The sequence below is a fragment of the Notothenia rossii genome, assembly GCF_949606895.1.
Source record: "Notothenia rossii genome assembly, chromosome: 4".
NCBI lineage: Eukaryota > Metazoa > Chordata > Actinopteri > Perciformes > Nototheniidae > Notothenia > Notothenia rossii.
Genome location: NC_136902.1, coordinates 29,711,630 through 29,728,130, shown reverse-complemented (window position 1 = coordinate 29,728,130; position 16,501 = coordinate 29,711,630). Strand labels below are relative to the sequence as shown.

The 16,501-nt window shown below is 40.7% G+C and overlaps 2 protein-coding genes across 3 annotated transcripts; one reads left to right on the top strand and one right to left on the bottom strand.

The window, feature by feature from the left end:
* Window positions 1-77: 77 nt before the first annotated feature.
* Window positions 78-15,782, top strand: ubiad1 (UbiA prenyltransferase domain containing 1). 2 transcript variants are annotated; one of them, XM_079675345.1, is made up of 3 exons: window positions 78-477; window positions 12,942-13,544; window positions 14,790-15,782. In XM_079675345.1, the coding sequence occupies exons 2-3, from the start codon at window positions 12,986-12,988 to the stop codon at window positions 15,275-15,277; spliced, it is 1,047 nt and encodes a 348-aa protein (XP_079531471.1). In that variant the 5' UTR covers window positions 78-477; window positions 12,942-12,985; the 3' UTR covers window positions 15,278-15,782. The 2 variants fall into 2 exon arrangements, with proteins under 2 accessions (XP_079531471.1, XP_079531470.1); XM_079675344.1 differs by lacking the exon at window positions 78-477 and adding an exon at window positions 10,528-10,712.
* Window positions 1,105-10,337, bottom strand: mmp23ba (matrix metallopeptidase 23ba). The gene is made up of 8 exons (XM_079675343.1): window positions 9,077-10,337; window positions 5,425-5,561; window positions 4,597-4,736; window positions 3,966-4,133; window positions 3,714-3,878; window positions 2,518-2,628; window positions 1,492-1,618; window positions 1,105-1,409 (listed from the first exon to the last, which is right to left on the bottom strand). The coding sequence occupies exons 1-8, from the start codon at window positions 9,200-9,202 to the stop codon at window positions 1,235-1,237; spliced, it is 1,149 nt and encodes a 382-aa protein (XP_079531469.1). The 5' UTR covers window positions 9,203-10,337; the 3' UTR covers window positions 1,105-1,234.
* Window positions 15,783-16,501: the final 719 nt, after the last annotated feature.

Below are 16,501 nucleotides of genomic sequence, written 5' to 3'. Positions count from 1 at the left end.
AACCGCACGCTTCCAAAACAGAAAAAAAAAACGAAGGGAAGTCGAGCCTACAAAAAAAAAATCCATACTTGAACCCAACTCGGTAGTCGCTGTCCAACAGTGATGTCATTCTTTGCACTGCACACTTTGTCTCAGTACTTTGTTCTTTGAGGGGAAAGAGACCCAGACTTCACTCTGCCTGTTTGAATGTTGAATTGCTCTGCGACTTCAGAATCAAACCAATAAATTCTTTGATTTTGAGCCGAAGGAAAATAAACCATACATTACAGTCCGCTCGCTGCTTTCGCAGAAAAACAAACCCATTGTCTTGGGATGTATAGAGCCAGCTCTAAATGTTCATTAATCAGTTTTATCTATCCCCTTCTGCAGATTATTACACTTGATGTGTTGAATAACCTTGGAAAGAGAGCTGCTAGTGGAATCGACTGCTCTGGATCTCTGGAGGCAGACTGCTGGCTTCACTGTGAGGCTAGTAAAGTAAGCTAGACGTCTGAGGTGTTCCATATGTGGTTTTTGGTCCAAATGTTTCCAAAAGCTGTAGACAACACTGCTTATTTTGGCTGAAGAAGTGTAGTTTGGTCAGTGCATACATTATTCATAAGGCAAGGACTTCTGTAACTTTCTTTAAGCTCCTTAACAGAAACAGACCTGTTTTTTTTTATTGTTGCAACATTTTCTCTGGGACCATTTAGCTAAAGATTGTGTGTTCACTGTATTTTAGAATATTCTCATATAGTGGTTCAGAAATTGATAAGTTTTTGACTAGATGCTCGAAAAAGAGGGTTTCATGTTTTGCTCTACAACATAAAATGTCCTTAATATTCTACATGTATGTGTCTTATAATTGGCGGGACTATTTAACGTCATCACGCCAAACGAGTCACTTTTAGCTCAGCGGTTGTGACGCCCTGCGACTGATTTAGTGCGTTTATAGCCTAACGATAGATTTAACCTCCTCATAAACCCTAGACTATTAGTAGAGTAGACTATTTTCCCAAACAACTGACAAGCGCTGTTTGAATCTTTTATATCCTCGAACAAAATGCAAACCAGAAATTCTGTCATGAGCAGCTTTTCAAAGTCAGGTGGTGTTTACGAAAGAACTACTTGTCACAGAACATTTATTCTTTTCACAAAACCAGTTCACACATTGACAATTAACAGTTGTATTTGAAAGATACAGAAGAAATATGTGCCCTAGTGAGTGAAGTCTCCTTGTGTGCGCTGAGGCCTTTTAGAAGCGCACACGCACTCTCCACGAGTAGTTTGTGAGAACTTTGTCCTTTTTCTTCACAACGCAGGTGTACGTGCCTTCGTTGATGGCGTTGGCCACTATCGTGATGTGGTCGTCTTTCAAGGAAATGTAGTTTGGGTGGGAGAACTCCAGCAGCTCCCCGTCCTTGTACCAGCTGAAACAGGAGAAAGGTGTTAGATGGCGCTCATTCTTTTATATTATAGGTTAGGTCAGGTGGACAGAAAACAAATACTCACTATACTTTTCCTTTCTTCGATGCTATTTTCTTCCCACAACGAAAAGTGAGTTTCTTGCCCTCGACCACCAGCTTGTGTTTGGTCCTCCGTGCCGCCGGGGTGGGAGCCACAGTGGGGAAAGGAAATTCTGAAGAGAGAAACACTTAAGCCGATGCTTCAAAAAAAAGACACACAAACATCAGTCTTGATGATCTTAAAATGATCCTGACCAATCATCTTGAGAGTAATCAAAAAAGGATTATCCTGCACCTCTGTGTACTGTGTCGTCTGGAGATGTGACAACTTTCCCTCACCGAAACTCGGTCCAAAAATGTGATACAAACGTGATCACGTGAAACACTATGCTTTTCACAATTCCTTACCTGCGGTCGTCTTATCAATATACTCTCTCCCATCTGGTTTCTTACAAACACAACACAGTCAGCTTTAAAAACATTTGCTCTTGTTAATGCCACAAAAATCCAAATTGACCGTGTGTGTCTCTAACCCTCAAGCCACAGTCTGAAATTCCAGCGGTTTGGAGTCACTGAGGAATTTTCCACAGCCGTACAACGTCTCCCAATCAACAACGAGGAACAGATTACTGTGAGCCAGGAATCGTATCCTCTTGCCTCTCCCCGCACTGTCCCTTGTTGCTGACAAAAATCTCCAAAAAGCCACAACAATCCATTGGCCGGGATTGTTTTAAAGAAGCCATTCCCTGTTGTGCAACTGGAGGCCTGTGCAACCCACAATACATATATTCTAGTTTATGCTGTCACAGTTGATGGGTTATCAATATTGGCAGCAATTAAAATGTACTTGCTCTAAAACCAACATTTTCTCCCTGGAGATGATGGTGTACTCCAGGATTTAACATAATCTCTTCCAAGAGCAAGTGTAATCTCCTTTCAATTCAACCCCCACCGCTGCTCTGCGTGGCTAAACCTGTTGGACCCCGTTGCTCCATTGGCAAACGCTTCACAGCAGCTCGTTGAGCTGCTCAATTGAGGGAAAACTCTCTGTTGGACTGCTGCTGTCTCTTACCGTAACAGAAATCACAGCTGGAGGGGCAGTGCTTCTGCATCAGCCTGCGCTTACTGTCGCAATAGCCTTTCCGAGCCCAGGCAGGACAGATAAATAACCGGTCCAAACATCCTGGAAGAGAGGGGGGGGTAGGAGGATCAGACAAGTCAGCAAGTCTCTAATCTACTTTTTGTTCCAATGAAAATTACTCACTATGATGACTCGAGTACTTTTATACAACATTCATTAATGCCATTTCAGTGTCAGTCGTCAGAAGCAAACACTGTGCTCTAAATTCTGGTTGGTTGTGGCCAAAAATGGAATGGAAAACTGATTTGTACAGCTAGTTCTTTAGCTGCATATAGATGTACATTTCTAATGCCGGGATGGACCACATGTATTTATCATTTTGCCATTTGAGGGGGGGGATTACTTAAATGCTTGAATCCTTGCCCTGACTTTGCTGGAAGACAGCTTACCGTCTTTCATGACTCTAATGAGCAGGAGAATGGAAAGGAAGTGCCAGAGACTGACCTCACTGTTAGCTGATAGCATCAACAACATCATTCCTGTTTCGATTGGCATGTTAAAGGTCTAACGCCCAGTAGTCAAACTGCTGTGAAACTTTTAATATGATGCACCATTGCTCTGTCAGGGTGGGCTGCTCTAAGAAGCCATTGGCAATGGACCTGACGACGATAAGCATCTGGGGAAAGGCAAATATTTTCGGTCTTGTTTCTGGGCATATTGTTGATTAGCAACCTGAGACGCAATAGTTTAGCTCGGGTTAAGATAAACTATCTAAGAATTAGATTCTTTCACAAGTTCCCCGTTTAAACTGAGTCTGACATTTTTTTATCGAAATGGCATTTCGACCAATGTACTCCACGGCAGGGCACACTGCCATTTTTGCTCTCCATACGTACTGTTTACGGGCTGCGTCTGCTCAAAATGGATTGGTCGATTCTACAAAACCGAAAATAGAACGCCTCTGATACATACTTCTAACAGATATCCGTTAATATATCGTTGCAGAGATTAGTCTGATCCCAGAATGAGAAGTTGTTTTGTTTCCTTTGGTCTTGAGCATGTTTTTCACCTTTTGGATGAATTACAAAATGTCTCTATTTGCCTTTGACAAGCTTCCCACTGGCAATTGTTAAAGCCTGAAAGAAAAGCTTTTCTATTTGTGTTCTGGAAGAAAAGTGTGAACTTACCGTAGAGGCGGTGAATACCCCACACCTCATCCTGTGTGATGAGCTTGCGCCCAGTCAGAGTTGCATTCAGGTGCATTATGGACTTAGGGTTCAATGAGTGCATGAGTCCCAGTACGTGGCCAATTTCATGAGTTGCCACATGGACAAGATCCGTCAGCCAAACACCTGCAACATGGATACTTTTGATTATTTTCAGCGTCAATCACCTTACAGGTTAAATATGAGCAGTTTGAACATAATGGAGACACATGCCTTTCTTCCAGCTAAAGCGCATGTTTCCTAGAATCCAGTACTCGTGGTCGTCGAAATGGATCTCGCCTGTTGACGGGAAGAATGCGTGCGCCAATTCTCCTGTGATGCCATCGAAACAATGGTGCAAGTAAGACTGCAGACAGTCTGTGTGGTTGACGGGATAGAAGCCTGCCAAGACAGAGGGAGAGAGACATACCTCAGAGCCGAGGAGGGAAGCCCTCACTCCATTATTTATGCTCTATGACAACAGCAGGGGGATGATGAATTACAAAAGACAGAGCTAATTTCTTTAGCCTTCACCCCGCAGGATGACAACCATTCCTCTTGCTTTCACTGAGAATTTATGCAGGACCCTGGAGCTTGAACCCCCGGGGTTGGATAAAGCATAATTTAGACTGCTTTACCATGGGCTGACATATTTGATGGTAGTTAAGAATTTATTTTTTTCATTTAGAAATATGAATCATAAGTCTGGTAATATAGTCGTGTTGGTGTGATTTAAGACGTTTGGAGGCAAAGAGACTTCTGGCCTGACAACACGGAGAGAAAAACGATAACGACAAAGCAGTCTGGAGCGCGGAGCCAAGGGAAATCTGTTGGGGATTGATGCAGCCACATGCCGAGTACCCACCAATCTTAATGTCTGCTTCTTGGTCAGCTGGCACCTCTCTGAAGGTAAACGGCGAGACGTCGCTCCACGCGCCAAAAGCCTTGGCAATGCCTCGGCGCGTGTCGCTGGCATTTATCAAGTTTGTAGGGAAGGAGAGCAACCTGCTCAGAAACAAAACGGCTTTATGTAGTTATTAATGGACTTCTGCAGCGGAGAGAACTGCCAAAATACAATGGCTACTGTTCACTCAGAATTCCCACACGCACTGCAAGTACAGCTCCATTACTTTATATTATATCTCGGATAGTGTGAGACCGATGTGGATTCTTTTAAATCCAGTATTGATCATAGAGTTTCTATAATGAAAGAGTTGAAGATAATATTTGACTAATTCAAGAACAACTGAAATGTGGCTACTGTCCACTAAGGCTGGATCACCAAAGCCCAGTGATCACACCTTTCTAAAACACATATTTTCAAATGGGGGAATCCTTTCTTTATAGCTCCAAAGAAACTAAATGCCTCTGGATCTTCTACAAACGTTAGATGTAGCACAATCCAAGATTAAAACCAAGTACTTGCTTTATCATTCACTTTTTTTCTCACAAATGCGTTGTGGTTGTAGTAGTGGTCCTTTTAAGCTCTGTTACACATCATGACTGACATTAGATGAGAAGATATTGACATGCTCTTTCCATCTAGGGTAAATGGTTCCTTATAAATTGCCACTGACCGACTTCGCCAACAGTCGATGGCAGTGTTTTCCTGCAAAAACCAACACCAGTCTAACATTTTCTACAACTGTACTTTGCTGTTGACTTGACTAAAGGAAGAATTATAAAGGAATACTTGTATGTTAGCTTGAACTCGTCCCATTTGAGCTTCTCCGGGGTGAGGGTGTAGCGCTTGTTCCTGGAGAGGTGAAGCACTTGTGACCTGGCCTCTTTGCGGATCCTGATGAGCAGCACAGTGGTGTAAGCTTCTTCCTTGGACAAAGAAAAACCTTTAATTAATCAATTTACTTTGGAGTATAGTTAGGACATTAAAACACCTTATGCTGTAGGGATTAGCATGGAGTAAGCTTCCAAAATAATTCCATAAACTAAATGATTTGCCAGATTAATGCGTATTACAATCCCTAGAAAGGGTTTTAATTATGATGCTGCTGGCATTCAACTCCATTAGTAACCTTGACAGTTACAACTGCACCCAGTTGTTTTTATTTCAAGCTTGTATCTGAATTTTACACATTCATTTTTCCTGTGAGGGCATTCCATCTTATGGAAACGGGATGCGGTCAGCAGTTAAAGTGCTTTCCGAACATAAGTATGATTCTTTTCGCAGATAAATTGTGTCTAATACCCTTAGGGGCTGGGCAACATCAACTCCAAATCATCCCACCTGGATTCTGTGATATTTATTTAGTTTTATGGGTGATTTTATTAAGTGCTTTCATAAACATTTTGGGACTGAAGTTAACTTGTGGTTTGCTTTGGCTGTGATATTCCAGTAAGTGAATGCAACAGTAGATCAAGTCTATAACTTTTTACAAAGATGGGTTTCAGGTAATAAATCCACTTTCCAACAGTTATTGGGAGCTCATTCTGTGCGTGAGTGCAGGGAAGGCTTTCTGTTTATTATTAATACATTTAAGAAGACAACTGCCCATGTATCCTGAATCTTGTTTTCTTTACAACCTTAAATGTTTCATAAAATTAGTCATAGGATGCGAGAGCCTGCTAACGACAGGTTGCAGTATGAATGTCTTCCAAGGCAGACAATCCACAAAGCGTGTTTATCTTCCAGTGTTTGGCCAGATGTGTGGAGGTGTGAAAGTAGTCTCAATCTCAAGCCTCTTCATTTTGTTCATATAACTACTGCCAGCCCTTTTGCAATGAACAAACCTAATCCCTTCAAGTAGAGACCAACAGAAAGTGTGCGATTTTATCCCCATTAGTCATCATCGCAAAATCCCTCATCTGTACAACAGCCGGCTTTTTGCCACATTGAGTCCAGTCGGAACAGTTAATAATGCTATTGCCTGCAAAAAACATGCAGATGAACGAAATCTCTGCAATGTCACAAGGAGCTGTTGTGTAGCTCAATGTGGGTGTTAGCCAGTGTTGGGTAGCCACTCGAGGTAATGCAGTTTTGGCACTTGGCTTTAATTTATTTTTCAGCACCATAGGTTGTCTGAAATCACGTAAAAAGTGTGAGTTCTTCAAGGATACTGAGCCACCGAGGCCTAATGGTTTACACTTAACTTGCTTTGCCTGCGGTCCACCTTTACAAAATGCTTGGAGGCCAGGGCCCAGTTAATAACATTGATTATATGTTGCTGTTGTTTTTTTAAGTACAAGCTCTTATGGTCTACTTTATCCCATTGTCACTTGTTTATTTTAATAGTGAATTAGAAAATGTTTAGCTGCCCAACCCAGAAACCCTGTCTAGCCCTCTGGCCTTAAGTTAAGTAACACTGTTATACAATCATACAACTCTATAATGAATACACTAGAATACAAATCAGTTTAATGCAGTGGTTCCCAAACTCTTGGTGTGCAAGACGATTTAAAGGAGACATGAGCAACACACATTTTTTTCTATTACAAAAAATTATACAAAAGTTGCTGACTTTTTTTATAAATCTTAAGCAAATTTGATAGTTTGTCGTCTTTCACAACACAATCCAAATATAGCAATTAGCAAGGAAATCTCTTTCAACTATTGGACCTATGCAACATATGCTCCAGTGCGTGTTTTCTAACTGAAGGAAAAGTACTGAAGATGGAGAAAAAACATCAAAGTCCCTCCCTTCACTTTGTATTCTACACCCTGTCCTCAGGTTCCAGTTCCTGCTTCGCCCAGTCAAGACAAAAAGATGCAGTACTTCTTTAATTTCCTTACCTAAATAGTGAAGCAGGGGCAGGCAGTCTGGCACACTGTCCCACACTGCTGTTGAACTTGATGGCCTCTCTTGCTCTGATGTTAAATATAATGTTTCTGTATTACACTATACACATTCTGGTCATTGTTTTATACAACAGTTGCTTCCCTGACCTCAGTTCACACACTGGAGCCTCGTGTTCCGTGATTTATGAGGTGTTTAATGTAGTCAGGCCAGCAAAGTTCTTTCTGTGTCCTTTCTTGTTATATTCACTGCAAATATAATCCCCTTCTTTGGCACAAATAGAGATGAGCTGTAAACCGTGACGGCCGAAACAAATGTGCTAGACTAAACCTTGAAGCAAGTGGTGAGTCTGGGGGCACAACATGGAATCCCGGAGGATCCCGGGGCGAGTCTGGAAGACTTTATCTCAGAGACCGTTAAAAAAAAGGGGATAAAGATTTTCTCCTTAGTTTTAGAGACTCAGGAAAGGTGATTTTCTGTATAAAACCAAAAAGGGAAATTCTGAATATATAGCAGATTGCAGGTATACAAAACTGATTGTCGACATTGGTAGAAAAGAGTGTTAATAAATATAAATACTTTGTTTTAATGCATTTTTGATACTTTTCTAGATTTTGAACCCTGTTATAGTGCATTTTTTCATTACACATAAGCGATAACACGTTCAAAATGTAATTAACTGAACCATTTAGGGTCTTTTAAATGATGCCTTAATTGATTCTGTTAGCCTTTGAGGAGCTTATCTCAGGCAGTAATGTAATCCTCCACAGCAGTCTTGTTGATGGATGAAGAATGAGTGTGTGGCAAAGGAAATGACTTAAAACTATCCCTTAGGCTCTGTATCACAGTGGGTGGCTGGCAACACATTTATCTAATTCATTGACAAATATTACTGTTCGGTTGCCTAATCTAATTATGGAATCCAACTCCTCCATTTTAACATGGCATCAATTAAATCTGATGCTTAAGTGAATGCCTTTGCTATGACTAACGGATTTCATAAGAAGATATTATTATGCAGAACTCCTTCATAATAAAAGTGTGAATGATGCAATTGCTTTGAAAAAAACATTTACTCTGTTAATTTGACAACCTGTCACTAATGACCAACTTTAAAAAAAAAAAAGAAAAAAAAAAGGTATTTCTTAAATGTTATATTACTGACCAGCTTGTAATCATGATAAAGAAAATCACTAATCCTGATATATCTTTGGTGAATTTGTTGTATAAAGGATACACCAAGTACCATTCAAACTCACTACTGTTTTAGTGCCAGACTGAATGAGTTGATTTACAAAAGTTGGTTACTATTTGGAATATGGTGCTGCTTTGTTGAAAACAGTATAGGCTTATGCCGAATTTAAAATCAGTCTTTAATTATTACAAATAATTTCAAAATGTTACGTTTGAAACACCAAGCTTCACATAAACCTAGGGTAAATATTAAGTCACAGAAATGTGAATGAAGTTTGGTGTGGTGTTTTTTTAAACGATTAAAGGAAGTCACAACCTTAGTAATCACAAACCAGACATTATGTTGGACTTCACAGAGTCAGTCCCACTGTTATCATGAAGCGGTCACTCACAGCATACCTCTAACCTCCAGGAGGGGAACGCAGTGGTTGGTTGCATCCCGAGGCTGAGCAGCGCGGCGGCCAGCAGAGGAGCGAAGCCCCAGACGCTTCTCCGTAAACTTCTGCGAGTCTGACAGCACACCATGGCTGCGATTTACACCTCCAGAAACCCACACAAAAAACAATAATCCTTCAGTGAAGACTACACAGGTTCACCGTCTACTCCCTGGCCATTGCGCCCGGTGTTGTCTTGTGGTGCAGCTATGCGGCAGCGAGTGGAAGATGCGGATCTTGCGGAGCAGAGGCGCAGACTGCACCAGCACCAGCAGCTCTGGTCTCTTCCGCACTGTGCGCCTGCCAGAGGGCTGGTTTCATATTACTGCGGATGGGGCAGGGGGTCAGTGTCGAGACGATCTAATGAAAACCAAACCACTTGTTGCAAACCACTGTCTGGAGCTCAGTTAAAGCGGAATCAGATGCTTTTTTAAAAACATGATCTTTTGAGGTTTATGCAATTCTCCTGAGGGGGAAAACAAGTTTAGTCTTCTCCTTATCCCACTGTCTGCAAAACAAATCAAAACAGGACATCCTGCTCTTACACAAGTTTCTGCCACACATGCAAACAACAAATGACTTCTAATAAAATCCAGTTTGCATGAAACTACCTAACACACAAACAGCAGATGCAGTTTATTTTCCTTTTAACTTTATTCCAAGCGATTAAAAGCATGTGTTGTTTTGCAAAAACGTTCCACTTCTGTCTCCTTTCACTTTGCAAGTGCTGCAAGGAGCCACTGTGAGTATAGATTGCTTGCATTGGCATTGCAGAGGGGATTAAGGGGAGTAGGGATTTCCGGCACAGTTTCACATACTTTTAAGGTGCATGGAGAAAGGAAAAAGTCTGGAGAAGTAAAACTCCAGGAACACTTGTAGTATCCAGAACCTCTTTATTTTATTACCTCTTAAAAGTTGATTTATTTTTGGCCTCTAGGCTGCATGCTGGGTGACAGTCTTGAAGTACTTATGCACCAAAGACTCCTCCACTCGTGTGCACTCCACTGCATTTTACATGGCAAGTTCTGACCCATGTATTAATGTGCGCATGGGCCACAACTGGAATGTAGCCCATACTTGTGGTTCAGTCCATTTTATAGTAGAACAATGTCTAAGAAGATGTGATTATTATTTGGAACCAGGGTGGTCAAAGTATTTATTATTATTATTAGTAGTAGTAGTATTGTTTTATACACAATAGCTACAGCTTAGTTGTTGGCATTAGAAATAAAAGACAAAATAGTGCAAGCAAATAGCTTTATTTGGGGTAAGCTATGTCATAAAATGGGTCAAATTAGTGATTATTTTTTATTGAACTATTTATTGTGTCTTGCCAAATTGTTTGTAGGAACAATAAGCAAGTCGGAACCACTATACGAGAAACGGTTTCTTCGGCGGATATACGGAGTTGCACTTGTGTCGGAGGAAATGGCGCCCGTCGTCACCATGGTCAGGCGCAGAAGGGTTTACAGTTGCCAACCAGTCAAGTCCCCTCGAAGTTGATATGTCAGATATGTAACTGCCTCTCGTTCACCGGGCTCAGAAATATGTTTTTAAGTGGAGAGAGACCCAGTTTGTGTCGGAAGTTGAAGACATAACCGGTAAGAGTCAGACATTTCCTCTCTGCTAGCTCAGCGGCTAACCGTTAGCTTTAATCCCCTAATCTGAGCAGCTATTCAGGCGGAGGTGGTTGACCCTCCCCGGCACGGTGCCCTTATCCAGTTGGCAAGGGTGTTGGTTTCCCTGGATAGCAGTTTCTTTAGGATTTGATTCTAGGTGTTTTTTTTTAACAAAATGCCACGTGTATTTATTGGCAAGCTAAACAGACAGTCACAGTTTGTCCTGCATTGAAAACAGCCACTTAAGTAGCAGAACCGTTACTGTAACGTTAGTCAGTGTTTTACATTGCTGCAAGTTTACCAGCCTGTCCCTTTCTACCGAGTATACCTGCGGTAGACTTCACAGGCCTGCTGGAGCAACATCTGACACGCAATTAAAACTCACTCTTATATATTGTATTTACTTTGTATTTCTTTTGAACATAGGTGACAGGGCGTCTGCAAGTGCTGGAGAAGTCTTACGTTGCCTGATTATGTAAATCAACATCAAATCAAACAATTTAAAGAAAATATGGTTAAATGTAAAACGGATTCTGCATTCATTTTCTATTAATATTATTCTTCATTGCATTGTTACTGAATTAATTATTAATGTCTAATGGCATTGATTATTTTTTATTTCGAGACAGTTTCTCATTATATTACTGACAGGATCCTTGTTGTTTTTTCCTTACAGTGGTGAATATTGACATTTTTCCTGGGCTTATAATATCTATGAATGAGGATATGATACCTGCATTTTTGTATCATGACCAAAACAATACTTTTATCCCAACGTTAGTGTAGTAAAAAGATGTAAAAACTTAATGTAACCCTATCATTATTTAACAAACGTCAAACTCCTCAATGCATCTGTATTATGGATTTGCATCTCCATCACTGAGGCCGGTACGATGCGCATCTCGATACGTTGCCAACGATACGATACATTTGAAGCACTGGCCGATGCATACGATTCACCCCTGTTGCGATACAGTTTGATACGATTTGATTCAACATTCGATACGATGCGATTCAACACAATGCAAAATAATAATACAATTCAATATGGTACGACAGAGGATTTTTAAAAATTCCTTATATGCAGCAAATAATAAATTAACAAAAAAGTGTTGCGCATCCCATTATGCTGTTTCTTTTTTACCTTAAAAAAACAAACACTTGGACCTTTCACAAACAGGCCTTTTCAAATGTCCTTTGTAATAGTGTTCTCTGTCTCCAGAGTACAGTACCATTTTATAACACCTCACAGTTAAACAATTTAAGGATGCATTGCCCTTGATTAACAATGTGCAAATAACAACTACCATAGTGCAATGCCCATACAGCTGCCAGCCTGATGTGCTTAACATTCATTCATAGGCTAACTCACCAGTGAGCAGAAAGCAGTGGTTTCTATATGAACAATGAAGAATACAAATAACCTTTCACAAACAGCTCTATCATAACTGCTTACAGTAAGGAAGACATTTAAACTATTATTGGCAGTCACAGGCTGTTGTAAACTAAACACCACTCTCTCTGACAGAACACCTCACTGAGTGATTTAACTCATAACTAACTATAATAGTTAACTATATAACTATAACTATATAATTAACTCTAACTTTCAGGTTTCTCTTTTCAGCCGCAGACCCCATGTCGCCATTTATGTGCGCCGCTAAGTTCCTCGTACTACTTGTGTACTTTAAAGCGGCACGGCATCGTTTACAATTTGCGAGCGATTTGTCAAGTTGTCTGTCTTTCTTGAAAAATCCGAAGTGTTGCCAAATGTTTGATTTGTAGGTATTTTTCGATGTGCTGTGTTTCTCTTTCTCCTCGACTTCCAGGTTTGTTGATAACTGAGGCGCGGCTCTCAGCCTCCCTAGTGGCGAAGCAAAGATCGTCTCTGCTGAGTGCTGACAAAAGTGGATGAGGGGATATTATATGAATGAATCATTTTTTTACCGATGCAAAGATGCTACAATAGATGCATCGCGAGTTAAACCCAAACTGTAGCCGATGTGCACTCTTTCAACCGGTGCACTCGCATCTTGAACCTTTATGCCGGTGCACCGATGCGAATCAGTGAATCTTAACATCCCTAATCTGTATTCATTCTGAAATGACACCTTTCTGTATGACATTCTTCTAGTACAATATTTGTCAAGGCTGTGGTGGGTTGTGCACCATCAACTGTTTTGTAATTTTGTCTATGATTTGCTGTTTCAGGAACACCGGAGACGTTGCTGCTACTGTAGACTCCTTGCAGAGGAATGGCCAAAGAGCTGAAACAAAGCAGGGCAGAGACATTTGTGCTGGCTGGATTGAATGGTCAAAATGGCCAACAATGGCAGACCGGTCTGAGTGACTTCAGCCATCCTCTGGGCCCTGACCACAAGTCCAGGATGTCCCGCGTTGCTTCCGATGTGAGGCTCAAGTGTGCAGCCTACGTGCTGGCCCTGAGGCCGTGGAGCTTCAGCGCCTCGCTCACACCGGTGGCCCTCGGCGGCGCCTTGGCGTACAAGCTGGAGGGCTCCGTGGACTTGGTCATCCTCATGGTGTGCGCGGTGACCGTCCTCGTGGTCCACGGGGCGGGGAACCTCGTGAACACCTACTATGACTTCTCCAAAGGGATTGACCACAAGAAGAGTGATGATAGGACTCTGGTGGACGAGATCTTGGCACCGCAGGATGTTGTCATGTTCGGAGCGTTGTTGTACTCTTTGGGCTGCTTGTGTGCCACTCTGCTCTATTTCCTGTCAACACTCAGACTGGAACACTTAGCCCTTATTTACTTCGGGGGATTGTCCAGCTCTTTTTTATACACTGGAGGTGAGTAAAATATTGCCATGAATATCTTGGGACTATTTCAGAGAACCTATAAGTGGCATTTCTAAATGATGTTGGTGGCACCAGGCTGATTTGTAAAAACCTTGTGTATGGACTGGAGCCATGGAAGTGGTTACTGTCATGTGATGGAACCAAAGGGTGGGTTGTTTTACGCCTTTTTTAGGCAGTCGGTGTATTTTTGTCCCTTATGTGTTACATTTCTTCGTAAAGTGAAGTGCAATTCGAGTCCCTATGAATGGTGTGAAGAATTTTATTTAGCAAAACATAATGCATCATTTTCAAATGATCCGATGCAATCCAGGGCAACATTTATTTTGGTTTATTTAAAAAGTCCTAGGGGAACTGTATTGCACTGATGCAAATAACGTTCAGTTTGACCTGTCTACTCAACCTGTGAAAACAACATGGTTTTATTCTATGGTGCTTTGTAACATAATTATGTCACTAGGGTTATTTTCAGCTTGGGCTTTTTAGATCTACAAATATGATCTAACCCTGCATTTCATCCTGGGGTTGTGGAGTTTTTAAAAGAAGTGGTTTAGCAGGAATAATTAAAAGATCATATTTAAAGCATTATGGGCAGTGGTGAATAAAGTACTCCGATCTTTTACTAAAGTTAAAATAGTAATACCAAAGTGTAGAAATACGATGTTATAAATACAAGTCCTGCATTCAAACTCTTTCAGAAAGAATATCATTATTCATCATTTAAATGTTGCGCCTGCTAACTGTTAATACAATGTAATACTTGCTGTGTAGTTTAATCTCTAATAATACATATAAATGTATTAATAAAAAAAAACATATTTGTATCAATAATCTAAATGAGTAAAGCTGTCAGATAAATGTAGTGGGGTGAAAAGTACAATATCTCCACAATAGACGTAGTGGAGTAGACGCATAAAGTGGTATGAAATGGAAACACTCATATCATAATTAACACACACTTTGACTTACAGAATGTGTACTTGGTTACATTCCACCACTAATTAAGGGACTTATCAAGATAGATTTTTGTATTTTTTTAGCATTAGTGTAGTTGTTTTTGAGGCTAATTTGTACCATAAATGACTATTGAATGCCTGGATTTGTACTTATGGAACTTCAAAGTATAAATGAGGAAGTGAAAATAAACACTACGCCTCTACATCCAGGTTTTGGTGCCTCCTTGTTAACAAACACAAATAAAAAGATTAAATGTGTCTTCTGTTTACTTGTCTTCTGCAGGCATTGGCCTCAAGTACGTGGCCCTGGGAGACGTGGTGATCCTCATCACCTTCGGCCCGCTGGCGGTCATGTTTTCGCACGCGGTGCAGGTGGGCTACCTGTCGGTGCTGCCGCTGGTGTACGCCATCCCTCTTGCCCTAAACACGGAAGCCATCCTGCACAGCAACAACACCAGAGACATGGACTCTGACAAGCAGGCGGGCATCGTCACGCTGGCCATCCTCATCGGCCCCACGCTGTCCTACGTCCTCTACAACATACTGCTCTTCGTCCCCTACGTGCTCTTCTGCCTCCTGGCCACCCGGTACACCATCAGCATGGCGCTGCCGCTGCTCACGCTGCCCATGGCCTTCCCCCTGGAGAAGCATTTCCGCAGCCGATGTTACGCCAAGATTCCCCAGAAGACGGCCAAGCTCAACCTCCTCATGGGAATTTTCTACGTGTTCGGGATCATTCTGGCCCCTCCCGGCAGCCTGCCCTCACTGTGATTGAACTAGATTTGATATCTTCACATTTTGTCATTTTAATACAGACTAGTTCATGTACCTTTGTATTTGTACAGAGCTATCTGAGGGCTTTCACTTGCGTTAATTTATTGACATTTATATGTTGAACAGTTTTAGTTTAGGTTCACATCTTTGACACTGAAGGCATAATCAGCTGTTGTTTTTGTTCAGTATTAAGCCTGCTGTAATGTGTTGGTAACAGTCATTGTCATTTTTTTTAGAGCTAGGAAACATTTTTATCGTCTACAGCCAGACAATAAACTTGCAGTTGCCATATTTTGTTGCTGGTACCTAAAAAACATGAATGAATCAAATGAAATACAATACTCTGCACGGTCCAAGCTGTTCAATTGCTCATTGTAATTTTTCTTTGATTGGATTATAATAAAGCTCACTCGCACATTTCTTTCAGCCAAAATGAATTTGATATACAATATAACATGCAAACTGATGTTTAATGACAAATGAATTAAATGCTTTCAAATCACTTCTGATTTCCACAGTCACTACATTCTAAATTGGGATAAAGCAGCACTTTGATCTCCATCCAAATGGGTTATAAATAGCACAGTGGAATAGAAGTTATTTTTGTTCAACCAAAGAATATAGGCCATTGTTTCACTGCCTCATTGCAACCTTTATATTCCTTCACAAAGACATTTCCTGTGTGTAAATGGAGGGATACAAGCAGCATACATACTTCAATGACAAAGCTCTACATTATGTTCTTTGTCCACAATTGACCACTTATAATGACACTTCCTTGTAGAAGACACAACATTTAATCTACTTTAGTTTTGTTAAAACCTCTGTGACCTGTTCCTGTGTATTTCATTCTGTCAAGTTGTACGCCATTGTATATTTGTTTTATTTGTTACAAATACGACTGAGTCATTGAATTGAGCCAATATAGGTCAAGTAGCCCATAAAGCAACATGGTATATATATATATATATATATACATATATATATATATATGTATATATATATATTTCAATCAAAGTTACAGTCTTTAAAAGAAACCCTCTAGATCTGTGCACCATGGCATTCGTCAGCAGGGGGCAGTATTGGTCTGAACATTGCATCAAGATATAGGTTAACATGTTCAATTATTAGTAAAATTAACTTGTTTTAAAAATAAATACATTTAAGTAATTGTATAAATGGGTTTTTAATGTTTGAAAACCTTTATAAATATACCACAAC

What these genes read in the sequence shown, in the direction of transcription:
- ubiad1 (XM_079675345.1), top strand. Translation starts at nt 12,986, where the DNA reads ATGGCCAAAGAGCTGAAACAAAGCAGGGCAGAGACATTTGTGCTGGCT. An exon ending in CTCTTTTTTATACACTGGAG is followed by an intron (nt 13,545 to 14,789) that starts GTGAGTAAAATA and finishes TGTCTTCTGCAG; the next exon opens with GCATTGGCCTCAAGTACGTG.
- mmp23ba (XM_079675343.1), bottom strand. Translation starts at nt 9,202, where the DNA reads ATGGTGTGCTGTCAGACTCGCAGAAGTTTACGGAGAAGCGTCTGGGGC. An exon ending in CAGCTGTGATTTCTGTTACG is followed by an intron (nt 1,619 to 2,517) that starts GTAAGAGACAGC and finishes TTCTCTCTTCAG; the next exon opens with AATTTCCTTTCCCCACTGTG. An exon ending in TCGAAGAAAGGAAAAGTATA is followed by an intron (nt 1,410 to 1,491) that starts GTGAGTATTTGT and finishes CTCCTGTTTCAG; the next exon opens with CTGGTACAAGGACGGGGAGC.